We start from the raw sequence: 17,776 nt of genomic DNA, 5'->3' as shown, positions 1-17,776 counted from the left end.
TTATAAGAGTAAAAATAATGAAGACATGTCCATCCCAAAACAGTGCATGTTGAAATCTAGTAGGAAACCCAAATAGGAGTCCTTTCTGATTTCAGCCGGTAGGACAAATGTCACAGTTGAGGGGGACAAGGAAAAGAAAAAAAAAGAGAAAAAGAGAGATTGCGTGCTTTTACAGCAGCCTGTGATTGCTGTCATGTCATCATTCCCCTGAGTGTTTGCCCTTCTGCGGAAGAGATCTGAAAAATTACAGTCTCACACACTAACTAGGAGGCAACTGCCTGAACACTCATCCTGGGCCTGAAGAATGAGAAAGGAAGCCACAGTCATTATCTTCCAACTCATTTAGAAGGGCAGACATTTTTATTTAGGGAGTGGGAGCACTCAAGGATTTAGCCTTGCCTACACTGAGGTTTTTTTTTTCCCTCCTGTCTGAAGTTTTGCAAGTCGAGACATTTAAAAAACAGAAATACAAAGAACAACGTAAGTTGCTATACCAGCATATGACTATTGGGAAAGAGGTATCACAACACAATCACAGCAATACATTTTCACGAGTAGGCAACGTCTTGAAAGAGTCCCTCTGAATTTAGCAACCTTCATGTCAAAGCAAATAAATACTATGTATTGAAAACATAGTATGAAACGTCTAAGATATCCTTAAAATACAATTGCTGATGAACTCCGTTTTCTGTGTTCTCTATCACCACAGTAATCTCCTTTTTTTCACGCAGGAGAACAGGATCTCTAGCAATTCTATGAAAACTACCAACTTGTGAATCCCAGAGACGATGGGCAGCATCCCACGCTCTCTCTGGGGGATGTTCTCCTCAACTCATAATCAACTGTTGCTTCTTAGCTTCTGAGGTCCCGTAAGACCACTGTATCAGAAGATACATAAGAAAAGAAAGCAGCACAGCTCAAGGGTGAAAACCAGCAAGTTCTAGCACCCAAAAGGAAAGGTAGAAAGTAGACATTTAGAACAAATTATGTCAAGGAAATTATTAAAAAAAAAAAAAAAAAAAAAAAAAACACAACACAAAAAACACAGGAGGAATATTAAAGATTAGTCAAGAGAAATTTCTGAAAACTAATACAAGTATGTGAAGAATTTCTTCTTAAACCAAGGACAGAAGACAAATCTATCGAGGGGTCTGCGGAGAAGTACTTTGTTTCATTACTCTTTAAGGAGAATAATGGGAAATTCTTCGTCAAGGGATACTCTCTCATGGGAAATCAAGAAATTGCTTGCAGATAGTCTCTAAGGAAGAGAGAATTTAAGGACCTTAGCAGTTCTGAAGAAAAGCTTAAAAACAAAGTGGTGGGGTTTTGGAACACTGACCTCATTTGGATCTCCTATCCCACAGCAGGTGAATGATATTAAGATATAGACACCACAGAACAAGCAAGCATAATTCAAGGATTACAGTTCGTAGAGATTTATTTGAGTCAAGAGGCTGGACACTGAGACCAGTTAAAAGAAGAGACAAGCAAGTATTTGAAACAGTATTACTTGTGCAGAACAAAGCGGCACAGCTTTGTAAAGGTAAATAATGTACCTTTACTCCTTTGAATTTGACAAATGCCAAAGTGAAAGATCCAGTAGATATGAGCTTTTCTGATCTGGGCTTTTGAACCACAATCCCCAGTTAAATAATTATTTTAAGGTTAAGATTTTGCCAAGAAATAAAAAGCAAGTTTCTGACAAAAAAAGTATACATCTGTCTCTCCTGGAGAGAAAGGCCCTGGATGTCAATGTCAGAGATTTTATCAGCATGCTAATACTCTGAAGTCAAGAGATAGCAGGCAGGTGGATGAACTACATGCTGTCAGTAGATACCACTTCGGTAAGCTGAAAGTACTGATCCATTCAAGACAGTAACAACAACTCAAGATCTGCCCAGCCAGACACTCCCAGCACCCACCTCGGCTCAGCACCCGCAGCCATGCATCAGGGCTGCAAGTCAGATCAGCTCATCAATCCTACTGATAATACGTTCATTTTTTGGTAGGGTTAATTTTCAGTCAGATCATTGAACTGATTCAGCTCACAGGGCAGCCACACAGTCTCCAGAGATCGTGAAACAGAATAGTCTTGTGAGAGCAGCACATTTCTCACAGTAGCTTGAAATGGCCACACAACAGCAAAACAGTTTAATATTCACTTTCCAGTAGGCCAACAATGGAAGCCACCACAGGAGACGACAAAGCCCAGACAATGCTGCCACCAAACCATTTTCCAAATAGCCAGGCTCCTTTTCCTCATGCCTTTGCAGTTGGCACTCTTTGGGCATGCAAAAGAATCCTTTTCCCTCTAGACAGTGGACACCTACGGTTACCAGTGAGCTTTTATATGATTTGAATATCTCTCAGCTAGTAACTGGACCGAGGCATGTTTCGTGGGGATCACCAAACCATTATCAGTAATTACTGAGCTGGGCTGGAATTCACACCGGTGATTTAGCTGAAAGGTCCCATCTCAATATCCTGAACCATCCACTCTCCACATCTAATTTGTTCTGAAATTACACCTCAGCAATCTGGCACCCCCACCCTGCCTGCAAGACAAGCCTGTTTCTATGCCAGTGGTTTAGACAACAGGAGGTTGTTCCTTATTTTCCAGGGAATGCAGTTATCAGAGTTTTGTCACTGCTTTTTCAAGAGCTGATCCAAGGGGCTAATTCATCCTTTCCTCTAGGATGATCTTATATAAAGAGAAAAAATTCCTCCACATAGAGTTCCTGCTTAACTAACCCTTCTGATCAGCGCCTCACAGAGCAAAGAAGAGACACAAAATGTGAAGCAACCAAATGCCTACGGATTCCAAGAAAATTCCCTTGTCTGTCTACACAGACTATTAGCTCCCTCAAGTTATTCTTGGTCAGTAAAACTTACTGGAGAATGATGTCTGCCCACAACTTCTTAAATTCCTTCTACTAAGAATTATGCTAGTAGGGGATCATTTCCCTCCGCTGTCCAGAACCCGGGGCAGTTCCAACCATGCCAGGTTCACTCCAAGTGGCATCTCAGGGAGCAGAAGGCACAGAAATACCTCAGTTTTCCTCCACACTTCACACATATCAGTTAAGATTTAGCTGGTGCTTGTGATACCTTCACCCATTCTGTGCTTAAAAGCAGGGAGGCAATATGGCCCACCATCTCATTCCGTTAAAGGGAGGAAAAAGAGGGCAGTTCAGCAACTGGAATTGTCACACATTGATGTAAAGCTCACATCAGTGCCAAGGTAATGCCTTCCTGCTTCAGGCACATCTATCCGTCTCTGCTATGGTCCATTTTCAGCTATTGTTGTAAAGGTTTCTTTGACCTCCCTGCACTTAGGTTATAGATCATGTAGATTTGTGTAGGTGTTTTCTTGGTTTTGTTATTCTGCAGAACCAGAAGTCAGTCACCAAATAGAGAAAACTACAGTAGATATTAAAGAAAAGAGAAGAGAAAGAAGCCAGGTTTAGTGACCATAACACATTCTGTAGAAGAGACGCTCTATAAAAGGACTAAATATCCATCCTACCAGAGCACATTTGCAGTGCACACATTTCTGGCTACTAAGGTACTGTGCCAAACATGGCAGTAAATCCTCAACTGTTTGGCAGATCATCTCAACACAAACATTACTGAAACCAAGGAACAAACGCATCCAAAAATTATTTTTCTGGGATCCACTTGCTAAGGGAACGCTCAATAAATATAATTTGAAGTAGGTCAGTACTTCATGCAAATGCTTAAGAGTCAAAACCTTCCCCACCCCAAAATAAAGAAATAGTTCATGAGAATTTCTACAGTTCTCAAATTCAATTTATAATCTGCTTTGCAGAAACCAAAGCAGTAACTAGCCTAAGGTGGTAACATCAGTTCTGAATGTGCACTCAAAGGATTCACTCACCAATTAACATTGATTCTTTCTGGTACTCTTTGCTGAGGTGGCAGCGCTGGGTCACACAGGACACGTATCTCTCCAGAACATACCAGCACATTTCATAGTAGAAAGGATAACGGAATTTGGCATGCACCTGAAAGCAAGATCGAGACTGTCAGTCCATGGGGAAGGGAGAGAAGTTTGCAGCATGAGGGCCAGTCATCATTCTCATCATGTTATCAAGAGCACAAACAGTATGCAGGAGGGGGAGGGGAGAGAGGGTGGGAGCCGAGTGAGATGGATGCCTTCAGCATACCAAATGAGGAGACTGCCTGCCTGCCTGCCATGATAGCATCATTTCTTGGTTCACTAATTTGTATCCTCTTGGGGTGGTGGGAGAGGAAAGGGTTTGTGTTCTTGTGAAATCATGAAACTGATGGATGGCCCCTACGATATTATTTACCTACTGTATAAACATAGGGTGGTCACATACAGATGTTAGTCACTAAAATTCAAGTTAAAATAAAGGTGTTTTTTTTAAATTCCCTAAACACTATCACATCATTTTTATCAAAATGGCAGCATTACCTAAAACGAGTCAAGCAGGAAATGTATCTTTTTCAATTACGGTCTTCACAACAATTTGATTAAACATATGATCACACAAATTCTTGATTACCAATAATTACACATTAAAAGTAAAAATCCCTTATGTGGTTTACACTTAATATTTTGGTAGCAAGTTAGCTTTTGCCACAAAAAGAAAAGCAAAGCAGGATTTTGACAAAAGATCCTGTCAAGCTGTGCACTTTTTCTTACATCTCAGACCTGTTGTTCTCACACAGAAAGCTTATTCTCCAACACTATGTATTTGTGCAATTATTTCAGATTCAAAAGAAAACAGAGTGGGTTTCCTTCCTTTCTAACATAGTTTTTTATCTATGGGAGGTCACTGTACCAAGGAAGAATCTGGGAAGCTCCTAAAATGCAAGAACATATGTGTATTTATTGCGATTTGTTAAAAATGGATGCCATGCATCTTGCATGCATTTGTACTTACACTGTACACTTCTTTCTCCTGGTGGCACAGAAATTTGCATTTTGCAGGCTCACATGCATGTATTGCACTGGGATTATAGGAACTGCTTTAAGATATTCTATGCATATTAACTGCTCACCTAGCCAAGAGGTGCCCACCCACCTTTAATGAAAAGCTGGACTGCACCAGAAAAGAGCATTATCTCAGAAAGCCCTTTTCAGAAAAACAAAATCAAAACAGCACACCACCCCAGATCACCGAAAAAATAGTGAAGTCTAAACAGAACCACCAACCCAGCACCTGGAAACTCAGATTCAGCTCTGCAAAGCAGGCACTGTCAAAACATCTGCGTGGTGATAGCATTGAGCACACCAATGACTTACTAGAATGCCCATATTTGAAAACTGTCCCCAAGGTGGGCAGTCAAAGAACTTGCCTCTGCTCCCAGGGCACAGGAAACAAACACTTCTAGCAGTAAACCAAAATGTAATGAAGGGAAAATATACTGTATTGTCCCACTAAATGTATCGCAGTGTAGGATTTAAATACTCTATGGCAATTCCCAAAAGCGAAGATCTCTTAAATTCAACACAAACGTAGCTGGCAAATCTGAACTGCACATTGCTACGGGTCATTCATCCAGCGATGCTGCACCTTTTCAAATGTTCCCCTATGTTGTTTGTTACAAAGCATATGTACCAAAAAAAAGAAGGGGAAAAAAAAAAACCAAACCAAAAACCAGCAAAAAACAACCAACCAACATCCCCTAAAACGTGAGAACATTTAACCTCGGGGCCTTTTTACGTTGGAGAATATTTTTCCTTTGGTTTAGTTATTTGTCATAAAGAAGAGATCAAGTCACTTATCACTATTATGGAACACAGGGGAAATTAGCCATGCTAAAATATATGCTAATAAAGGAACTCAAATTTTTCCAGGAGAGCACTGCAGGAAACAAAATTTGCAAAGAATTGACTTACAAACAGGAAGCCGCCTTCCACCCCTCAGCCTTCAAAAGGTTTTCAGCCACATGCCTGGGAATATTAAAGACATCATTGCTCAACATTTGTTGACAGATTCTGAGCGTCACCAAATTTAGTTGTTACCAATGTTAATTCAATGTGAAAGACAAGGCAGTAATGCATGCAGTGCTCCCATTATGTATATCAATCTTTAATATTCAATTTGAGTTCCTAATTGCCTCACTATCAATGTTCCAACCCACAGCAAATCCCTCCATGCCTCTGTAATTCACTGTTTGCCCAAGAAGGCTCTGCTTTTACAAACCTTCAGAAGTAAGAGCTACCATGTGCAGCAAGAGATACTGTGCAAAGATCTACAGTGCCTTTTGCCAGTAAAGCAAGTCTAACAGTGCTTTAAAAATCTTTTAAACTTTGCCTTATGGAGAAGTATAGAGGAGTACGTTCTTCACGATATCCTTGGACGTTTATTAATTATAATGGATGTGAACTGCATTATGTACATGTCCATACTTTTTCCATTGTACACTTATTGTCAAATGAACTCTTACGGGGAGGGGAGGAGGAATGAAAGAAAGAAAGAAATTAAAAAATGTTCTGTGATGAAAGTGTAATATCTGATACAGACACTGCCAGAGGACTAAAACCCCCACCAGCAGGGAAATGCACTAGATCATCTAATAGGCATTTCCAGCTCTAACTTCTGTGATTAATAATTTACAATCCACTGAATAAATTTTTTAATTATTCCTGTACAGTGAGAAAAATCCTCTCTGGAATATGATCCATTTCTTCAGTTCAAAGTGAAATTATTTGAGAGACTTATATCCCCCTCCAAAAACAAAACAAAAAACCCTGAACAAGTAAGGCACACATTTTCCTTTAGAAAGTATTTGTCTCTTCCACAATGTCCATTAAAATCATTGCAAACTCCACTTGTGTTTAATCAATCTAATCACAAAACTGAAAAACAATTTATGATTATTTACAAAACAATTAATCTATCCACTTAAAACATTATCTTACATTCCAGAAAACAAAATCAGTAGCAAACACCATCATCTGTGAGTGACCACCTTACGTATATATTTTGAGTGCTTTTGTCCCCATCCATGTTCAAATATTTTAACGCAGTTAAATTTAGATGAGTTGGGAGTAAGTTTGACACATTCTTCCTCTTCAGTAATACAGAGCTGTAACACCCCTATGCCAAGATGATGAATCTCTGCACGGCAGCCTGCTTTGCAGTTATTCAAGCTGGTCTAGCAGAGAGCTAAACAGCTTGGCCTATTTGACTAGCTGTTAATTGGCCTCTAGGAAAGCCAGACTGCAAAATGAGAGTCTCTACAAACTGTAAGGCTAGAGAATATTTGTTTACCTCAATTGCACATTAGGAGCTGTTTCCAACAATAGACATGTTTTTTATTACTCCTTAAAACTATTTTTAAATGGCTATAACCCTCTTAAAAAGTCTCCCAGGGATATGAGAAATTAAGCTAGAATAAGCATGACAAGTATATAAACTAGGCAATTTTATCAGGCTGTAAATCAGCATTACCGTTTCAACCATGTATTTATTCTTGTCTTAGCTGCTAAAACAATAACAACTACACCTAGCATAAAAACGACTTTGAGTATCAGCAATCAAAGATGATTAAGCATTATATAGCAGGTCTAAACACAGTGAAACCTCCATAAAATTGCTCTGTGCAAAACGAAGAGGGGAAACACACCTGTATTACACTTTGATTTGAGTGTGGCAAATTACTTCGTCAATCACATCATGTAATTTACTTCTATGCTATACACAATGGAAAGATCAATACTGATGAGAAACTCATTTGCAGTATGTTCACACTGGCAAATTTGTGTGAACTACATACTGTACCGAGTCTGCTGTACTAGCCAGTGTATGAATAGAATTATTTGAACAAAGAAATTAAAAAATTTGATTGGCAAAGCAAATGAAGTCGTACACACTAGAATCCTATTTTGAAAACATTTACCCCTTCAAGATTCCTGGATGATATTTTTAGGTTGGGGGGGGTGTTATTATTTCTAAAGAACAGCATTGATTTTCCTGCCTTTTATCAAACTTCCGTATGCCTTAGTTACATGGCTTATATTTTGCTTCTGTCCAGAAATTCTTGCTGTTCTTCAACTGTTCACACAGCTTTGTTATTATACGGCTGCCTACGAGCACAAGTTTGTGAACGCAGGTACAGGCTGTGCATAACACATTGCTAGCGCACAGCAACATACAAGCGCTGAAATTGTTTCTATGAAGTTGTGGAAATTCTGGGCTGTTGGCTTTCATTAGTCTTTTTTAAAGCACTTACGTATTTTTCGAGAGAAAATGATAAAAGAACTACACAGACTTTGAAGAAAATCTAAGCCAAAACTGAGAAGGGTAAAGGTCTGATTTGGGATTTCCAGATGTTGCAGTATCCCTTTCCAAAAAACTCTGACAGACATTTTCAAAGAGGCAGATATCCAACTCGCAGAACCTCCCCACAGGATCAAGGTGCTAGTGACTTCTCAAAGGCATTTCAGTGTAACTGGCTGGTAAGTTCCTAGAAGTTACCAAAATACTTCACTGTTATGGGGAAAATCTGCTTCCTGGTATAAAAGCCCAGGCGATCAAAGCTGCACCCAGCTTCCCAAGGAGAAGGGCCTGACGTGAAGCACTACCGAGCAGTTACAACCCAAGGTGTGTGATCTTGGGTTGCCCAACTACTGTGGGAACAAAATGGCAGCTCTTCTACTACTTCATGAAAAAGATCGTTTGCTTCCCATCTTCCCCATAGACATCAACGGAAATAACTTGTTTCTGGCATCGATCCTTCCTCCCGGTCCTCACTTCTCCATTCTCCATGCAAGTTGCCTGTGCTAGTGTCCTTCCTGGCAACAACACACCCTCCCCTTGAGCACCTGCAACATATACATCCAGCAGATATTGCTATTTTTTATTTACAGTCACTCTGAAAACCTTCCTGTGCCTAGCACCTCTGTCTAGCTACAGCAAGCCCTTTCTTGCTTCTGCCATCGTAACTTTTTCCTGTCCAAGTCCCTTTACTCTTTTTTAAGGCACTTGACGTTCTTGCCTTGGGACATCTATTCAAGAGCCAGGCTGAACTCCACTCTGGTCTCTACCTCCACTTCTGCTCTCCGCTACATTCCCTCTGTTCTAATTCCCCTGAATTTCAGCTTTTGCCTTCATCTTTCTTTCACTAAGAATTCATTTTTCTGCTTAATACTCCTTCTCTTCATTAACTTCACTCCAGGAAACCAACTGCTCCCACCACTGTTTTGCAATGTGGAGATTACCAGGCCTTGTACCCCCTGCAAAGTAAGGGAGCAGTCCCTTCCTAAAACAACACTGGCAGAGAGAGGCTGGGGGGAGGACACCCTTCCTCTCGCTGAGTCAAAGATGCATTTCAAAACAATACGTATTTGCTTCAGGCCTATGCACTTTCACTGTAAAGAGAGCCATTTGGGGTAAAAGCCCACTTGGAGCCAGAACGGTGCCCTCTTGCAGAGGTGAACAACAGCGATCTGTACTGATGTCCAAGACATACCATTTTAAGACTTTTTAGTGAAGAAGAATTGCAACTTCCTGCCATTTTGCCAGCCCCAATCTCCATTAACACCACAGCTGGCACCTGTGCCAGTGGTTTACCAGCACTGTTTCAGTGCAATGCCTCCAAAACAGTCAGCCACAAAAAGTCCCCATCTGAATTTGCACATACCACCGGTCCATTTTTTGCATCAGAATGCTACGATTGCCTTGCACAGCGTATTTAATAGCCTACTGAAACAGTGGCATTCCCTTCAGATTCTGCTACTTCATGAAACTGCAAAGTATTTGACGACTAGGTGTCCTGTTTATTAATCAAGGATAAAATTTTCGCTCCCAAAGAGGCCGCACAGTAACCTCCTCCAAGATGCAACACTCTTTCCATCAGGTAGATGCTACAGCCAGATGAGCGTCACAATGTTCAGATTAATGTCCCGCCCCAGACTCTCTTTGTTCCAAGAAATTCTTGCATAGTATTGACTCATTATAGAAGAAAATCCTGCAAAGTATAGAAGGCGTTGTTTCATACGCAACTTCTGTGCAGCTTTGTCAATTCAGCTGTGGACAGTAGAACCATCCTAGTCCCATTGGTTCTCCAGGGTCAGGTATCCATTCCAGGCGTGCACAGAGAGATGATAAGCAGGGGGTTACCAGAAGTACTGGTACAAAGGTCTGTAAAGCGCAATGTGTTTTTGTGCAAAAGGGAAGGTGTTTATGAAAGTTTAACAGGCAGACAAAAGACGCAGAAGGGACACGTCTGTGGGAAGTAGGGAAAAACAGATGAGTAAATCCCACTAAAAATAGGCAACATTTGAAAGTCTCGTTACTTCACGTTTACCTCTTGTTTCAATGACTCTGACATGGAGATCCCGCCAGTTCTTGTTTGTCAGAAGGGAATACGAGAGAGGGACTATGACAGATCATAGTCACAAAGAACTGTTTGGTTAAAAAGAGAATCAAGTATCCTTACCCTTGTTCTGTCCTCAATTTCATAGATGCGAAGCTGCATGGGAACATTAAAGCTATGCAGGATATTTCCACCAAACACCAGAGAATCTACTGGAGTATAAACCGCGTGTATCCACCCTAGAGAGGGAAAGCAAAGAACTGAGAATGCCTCATGCTATGTATTATTACAGAGCAATTTATAATCAAATTTTAACAACCCCATGAACCCCATTCCGCAGGGGATGAGAGGTCAAAGCAGCGAAAGGTTAAATGGTATGCTCGTAGCCACACTTTAAGACTAGTCATAGCAGAAGAACAGCATCTTATGATGTACAGTCTTGCAACCCTCTGTAAATTGGGTTCTTCTATTTATTCACAGAACAGTTACAGTGCTTACTGAGAACACACAAGCTTGTGACTCAACCACATCCATGACTAAGAAGTAAATTCAGTCTGTTCAATACACTTGGCTCTCAGATGTATCTACTGGCACCTCCAGTAGGGCTGCAAGTCATGTTAGCAGTGGTGGTGGGCTAGGGCTGTGGAAGCGGACTGAGTCACATCAAACTTCTTTCACACCAACACCAGAGCACACATCATCAGATGTCAACAATTTCAAATTATTACCAGCCCTCCTTCAGAGGTGAAAGTTTCAGATCCTATGATCAACTTCCTGAAGCAACAGAAAAATCTTTTTCACTACAAGCCCTAAGTCAAGGGATTGAACATTTCCAGTACTGGAGCTGATGAGACTGTTCTGACCCAATCCTGCAAGGGACTGAATTAATTTCACAGGCTCCGAAGCAAGGGAAAAATTTTCTATCACAACAAAAACCCAGGCATAGCAATTCAGGCAGCCACACATCAGCTCTCTGCTTCTGCATTGTTTGCTTGGTATGTCAGCAGCTGAAGGACTGGCTATGCAAGACTGTAGCCTCTGATCTCTGCAGTGAAAAAGGAATTGATCCTGTTAATGATCGGGGACCCACAGAGACCTGACACTTTTTTTTTTTCTTCTTCTTTTTTAATGAAAAGCATTACAATTTATAAACCAGCAGACAGCAAACCAACATAGGGGGCAGTCAATTTTCTCCTAACTGTGCAGTACTTCCCATTAATGCTGTGGCAGCTTTCCTTCACTTCAGGATCAGTGAGGGAGCAGGAAAATGCCATTCAGCCTAAAAGGGTTCTCCAGCTACCAGCTACGAAAACTCTCCTCCACAACAATCTTTAGACCGTAAAGGCCTGCAAAGCTACATCCGAGAAGTCCTTGAGCCACAGCAGATGGCAGAACTAGGGCTTTCATTTAAGGGCATATTGGTAGGAGAGAGACGGGAAGGAAAATAAATCAGCGCTAGAATTTTCTCCCTGGAAACACAAGCTCATCACTCTGGATACGTTTTTCTGAATTTCACAATCACAGAATGGTTGAGGTTGGAAGAGATCTCTGGAGGTCCAGCTCCCCTGCTCGAGCAGGGCCAGCTAGACCCAGCTGCCCAGAACAATGTCCAGATGGCTTTTCAATATCTCCTAGGATGGAGGCTCCACAACCCCTCTGGGCAACCTGTTCCAGTGCTCAGTCAATTTACAGGTCTGATTCCACATGATAAATGTGACACACACAAAAAAGCAGGTGGCTCATAGCTCTGGCAGCTCTCAGTATTACTGCATCTTTCCTGCTCCAGTTAGTATAATTTCAGTTACAGAGTTGCTCACAATGATCCAGCCTGTTTATTACTTCCAAATCAAGAACAACCAACTAGAGAGGATTTCTTTTTTTTTATCTAAGGGTAGCATGGCAACTACATACATCAATACTATAAAAACTCTTCACAGTTGAAGTAGTTCACCACCTCACATGAAATACATCAGTCTGTACTAAGAGCAAACGACTGGAAAAATAAGTGATCTTCCTGATCCTAGTCTTTGGGAAGGGAAAAAGATCCAAGGTCAGAGAAGTCGGGGCCGCTGCTTCCACTAGGTAAATCAAAGATTTACGTGGTTGGGGGAAGGAATGGAAACCACGTGCTGAAGCAAATCTGTTGCTGGGTCCCCAAAGCCAACTTATTAGATAGGTGCTGAAACACAGGGCCAATTTACGTGACAATTCACCTTGTCAGTTTTAGAGATGAGCAAACCGAAGCTCAGAAGAGTGGAATGACTTGTCTGTGGCCACACACCTGAGTGGTGGCAGAAGACAGCTCAGAAACAGCCAATTATCAGCAGAACACTGAAGAGTCCTCACTACGTCCCACTGCAGTTCTCCCAGCACAGATCAGTCAATGCACAAACATATTGGAGCTGGCAGGCGCAACAAGTTATTTTAATGGAATGATCAACATCATTCTAAATACAACATTATCAAATATTTACAACTTAGGTAAAAGGAGTAACTGAGCTGAAACCTGGCTGTCTAGTCCTATATGAAAGGTAGAAAGGAGATATCCTTCATTTTATAAGAAATAACATGAAATCACATCAATGCAGTTGCTCCTCAAGTATATGCTTTTACTACAACCACACAGTAGCTGCCTCCTACACATTATATTTCCTCAGTGAAAATTTCACACTGGAGTGCAGTTGGTTTCATCGTTTCTTGCTCTTTGGGTTTCAGTCTCATCACACCTTCCCTGACCTCTCGACTCTGCCCCCACTAGATGCCAAGGGTCTTTGTGTTAATAACCGCTGGGCTTCCTCGGTAATATTTTTGGGAGAAATGCGAAAGAGTCTATCACTGGCTTGAGCCAACGCTCCAACAAATGGTGTCGCAGACATGACAAACCCTCAACAGAAAGATTAACAAACATGAATATAGTTTCGATCCTATATTGTTGAAGAGCTGGTAGAGGTGCAAACTGAAAGTCTTCTGTGAAGTATCCGAGACAACCTCTGTTTCTGCAGATAACATATTTAATTCCCTACTTACATTTATAATCCAGGCCTAAACTCATCTCAAAAACAATTAGTACATTCAGCTCCTAACTCCTGAACTAACTAAACACTAGGTCCTTCAAGATGCACGCATTTCTAACAACAAGACTGAAAATACCACTTTTTATGACACAGTTCTCAATAACGAAACCCTGTAATAACAAAGCACTAAAATCCATCAGTGTTGGGAAAATAAAAATAAACAAGAGACCAAGCAACAAACAAATTCATTAACTGTAAAGTCCTTGGAAGTAAAGTTCCTACCCCTAGCCAAAGCAAGGTACAGGATAATTTCCAGGTGTAGCTCAGAGATGGGTAAGGACGATGCCCGTGGGTACCATCCCTTCACTGCTGAACAGCGCTGAGCTAGGCACACGGCTACGTCCTGGGGAATGCCCAGATCTCCAGCAGTTCATGTGCTCCCAGACGCAGGATCCAGCTCACGGCCCCTCTGCCAGCTACAGGACACAGCCCTGTCAGAGGAGCCACCTGCTCATAAGATAGATGTTGGCCACTCAGCTGTATAGTGTTTTTCAGTCACACTGCATCCCAAAATAGTTTCGACTTGCCTGAGGAATGTACATGCAATATTGAAACTGCAGAGACACAAGCACCAAGAGGAGTATTCCAGGGACGCAGGACACTATGGGCAAGATTAGACAAAAAAAAAAAAAAAAAAAAAAAGGATAATTGACAAGGTAGAAAAGCACAGGAAGATTGGCACAGGCGTCACAAAGGAAAAAAAAAAATCTCCTGTTCTAATATTAACAAGGCTGTGTACGAAGAAAAACTGAAAAGGCCAGCACCAGAAAAGTAGAAGTAGGAGGAAACAGGGACAAGCAGAAAACAAGAAACAGTTTCCATGAGGGTAATATATTGTGGAAATGCGCTCTGAGAACAGATAAGCTTGGATGACACATTCAATTCATTCCCACAGCTTAGATACAAGCACCACTCAGAAATAAACTAAGGAGGATGAACGTTCATTGTGACCATTGCAAACAAGAACACCCATCTTCCAAGCTTCCCAATTACAAAGGTTTTTACAGAGGAAGATAGACCTCCAGAACAGGAGCAAGCTGCACGTAAGCATAAGACAAGAAGGGCGGCCAAGAGAATCACTTTAATATCATCCACACCAATACATCCCGCCTGTCTCGCCTTCAGCTATGCCGTTACTTTTCGCCAGATGAATTGACAGGTCTGTTGACATGTATGATCACGTCACTCTATGCTGGACAGCCTGTCGTGTCTGCTCACGTATGTCTGCATCTTTCAGCTCTCGCAGCAAAAACTTGCCACACAGCCTCCGATACAGACACCTCTGAAGCGAGTGCCATCAATTCTCTCCTCAGTGACTGCTTCCTACTGTTTACATAAACCCTGGTACTACTGCACAACCCTCTATGTTTCATGGGTTACTGCAAGCCAGGAGATAACATCTCTCCCCTTGGTAATACTCTCAAAAACTGTAATAATCTCAAAAAAAAAAAAAAAAAAAAAAAAAAAAAAGAAAGCAACACAGAATAAAATGCCACAAATCTAATTTCATCCTTAATGCTAAAAAAAGCACTGGAGTAATATCAGAACAAATGGATTAAGGACTGAAAAAGTCAAAAGTCAGTGGAATAAGATACTGTTCATTTTTTTGGCTGAAAGACACAAACAAAAGCACCTGCTAAACATTATCTAAGGCTACAATTAAATCCTATAGATGAAAGACATAAACTGTGCGGCTTCAAGGATTAGTCATGAATTAGAACACTCTTCCTCATGAGTGACCAGTTTCAAGCCAGCCCGGGTTGATAGTGGCAACAACTGAGTGAGCGTGGAACCAGCCTGTCCTTCCTTCGCGGGCTGGTCCGACAGCTTGCGGCTGGAGCACGCTCTCCGTGGCGCAGCAGCTCCCGCACGGCCACTGCACAGCCCTGCCCTGTGAGCAGAGCACTTCAGGCCACGCACCAGCCACGCCAGCGACGAGCTCAGCTAAATGGGGATAGATGGCTTTGGGAGTACAGATGCCGCAGAGTCACTGTTCACAACCCTCATGTCAAGCCTTAGCAAGAAGACTGTCCACTTACAGTTTTTCTGAAGTTGATCTTTTTTATTTCAGTTCTTGCTGATTAATGAGTATTTTTTCCTTCCCAAAACAATCCTAGTTTATGAAGCCAAGCCACCATTGAGCAAGAATTCTATTCAGGAGCCTCAGAAATACTCTCAGCTGATGTACAGTTACGAATTATTCCACCACTCCTAAGATACACTTGAACATTTAGATGTTATCACCTCTAGTAAATCAAGAAGGTAAAATCAACAGTAACAAAGGCTTTTCTCAACAGTTAAAAGAAAGATACGATCTCATTATCTTTTTAATTTTATAAAACAAGTATTATTAAACATTGCAAACTTGTTAGAAGATTTCAGAGGCCTGCAAATTCCTACTGTATCTTCAAGGATGCAATCATCCATCTGAGAATAATACAAAAGAATATTAACTTATAAAGCTATAGGGCAAACAGCCTACAAGCCCCAAGTCAAACCCATGGTGCATCTGTTTCCATTAGTAACTGAACAGATATTTTGCTTTGTGATATAGAGGGCATACATATTTTCCTGCAGTTCTACAGCAACTTTGGGTGGAAAAGATGAAAAGTGTGTCTCAAAACTAAAAAGTGACTAAGGAGATAACCTTACAGTGGGCATTGCCAGCAGATGAGACATTATTTCTCTCATCTCTAAAGAAGAATGACTGCATCATAATAGTGCCTGCCACCAAAATGATCAAGGAAACATCACGTTTACATTTCAAAAGTAAAAAAAGTAATAATTTTACCCCAGTAGTACAAGTAATACGGCAACTCTCAATCTTGCATCATTGGGTAAGAATCAGGTAAAGCACTGCAGAGGAACAGAACTAAAAATCCAACATTATGCTGTCACCTTCTATCTGAAAGCAGACACTCGAGGCAAAACCTCTCTTCTCTGATCCTCTCCACTGATCTTTGTCACTTGGTCCCTAAAGGTTCCAGGCAAGGAGCTTCTATTAATGTCAGTGGAAGCTCCTGAAATGGGAAAAGCAAACAGCAACCAAAAATAGCCAGGCAGCTATGCAGCCCTAGCACAACTCCCTGCAAAAAATTTACCAGTCAGATTTTAATAGCCTGTCATTCTCCTTGATATAAAGACTATATGCTACCCTCTGGCTCCATTACATAATAATTCATCAAATGCTGACTGGCATAGTGGAGGTGACCTAAGACCACACACTTGTAATAGGCAGAATCCTATTGATAACCACTGATACAGTATTTGAAGCACTTTGAATCCTTGCAAATAGCTGCCTAGAGTCTAGCACACCCACTTTCCTTCCCCAAAACATTCATCTGAGGAAAAAAGTCATTATTTCTGCATTTGACTGGAAACAAGAACTTTGGAGCACTCTCATGTTACCACAATAATCACCACAGACCAACAAGAATATTTTGTTAAGACTATGACTCATTCTTCAGCTCTCAAAAAATTGAGAGAGATTATAATAGCATGTTTCCATGTCAAAGGCCCCAAACTGCATTATAAAAAACATAAGAAAGATAAAGTAAAACAAACAGCTAACTCCTCAGTGGAACACTGCCAACTCCAAGGTGAAACACAACTATTGTAAAATAGCATGCAGCAACACTTGTGAGAAGTTTGAAGAGGAATCAGAAAGGAACACCATGTCCAGTTGACAGTAAGTTAACCTGTCTGGATTTTGATCATAGGAATGTCTAATAAATCGGCACTGCAAAAGTCTTCTACAATATCTAATGGCAGTCCATTATTTGATTTTCAGAAATAAAAAATGCACAGTAACTTCTTGGACCATTATTTTTTGGACCATGTAGTGGTATATTACTGGAACCATTACTGTCAGATTTAAATAATAGACAGAAGTCACCCAAAATGGCCCGGCTACTTGAGGATTTGTGCTCCCCCACAAACATAGCTCTCTAAACTACCAGTTCACACACATCACAACATCTCATCTCTTCAGTGTAGTCACATTAAAGCTACGTATTTGGAAAGCCTACAGGAAAAACACCCATGCAGAGTCAACCCAAAAGCATACCTGCTCATGAGTCTACTGCCTCTGACCAGCAGCAGAGGCTCAGAAAGAGGTTGTAAGAAAGAGAGTATGATTAGAGTAACCCTTGGTAGTATTAACCATCTCCTCCCAAAGGAGCCAAAACCAGTAATTTTGCAAACTTTCATAAACCAATCACACTGCAAACCCTGGAATCAAATTGTATCCACAGCAAGTGTGGCAGCTTCCTTGGAAGACAATGAAACTGGTCTTGACAAAAAGAGAAGAAAATCCAAGTTTATCCATATTCTGGCAGACTACATTATCAGTAACAATCCAAAACTGGCTCGAGTTCACCTGTTCAAGA

The 17,776-nt window shown here is 41.1% G+C and overlaps 1 protein-coding gene across 13 annotated transcripts in view; it reads right to left on the bottom strand.

Moving 5' to 3' along the window:
- KDM2B (lysine demethylase 2B) overlaps positions 1 to 17,776 on the bottom strand; it is a 125,538-nt gene that overhangs the window by 53,609 nt on the left and 54,153 nt on the right. For all 13 annotated transcript variants that reach the window (XM_087754406.1, XM_087754403.1, XM_087754410.1 and 10 more), the window contains 2 exons: positions 10,438 to 10,553; positions 3,899 to 4,025 (listed from right to left, as the gene is read on the bottom strand). In XM_087754406.1, coding sequence (XP_087610532.1) covers positions 3,899 to 4,025; positions 10,438 to 10,553 — 243 coding nt within the window. The remainder of the gene's footprint in view (positions 1 to 3,898; positions 4,026 to 10,437; positions 10,554 to 17,776) is intronic.

This window comes from Nipponia nippon, unplaced genomic scaffold (genome assembly GCF_047370975.1).
Source record: "Nipponia nippon isolate SJK-2023a ecotype South Korea unplaced genomic scaffold, ASM4737097v1 scaffold_18, whole genome shotgun sequence".
NCBI lineage: Eukaryota > Metazoa > Chordata > Aves > Pelecaniformes > Threskiornithidae > Nipponia > Nipponia nippon.
This window is presented reverse-complemented; position numbering and strand designations above follow the sequence as displayed.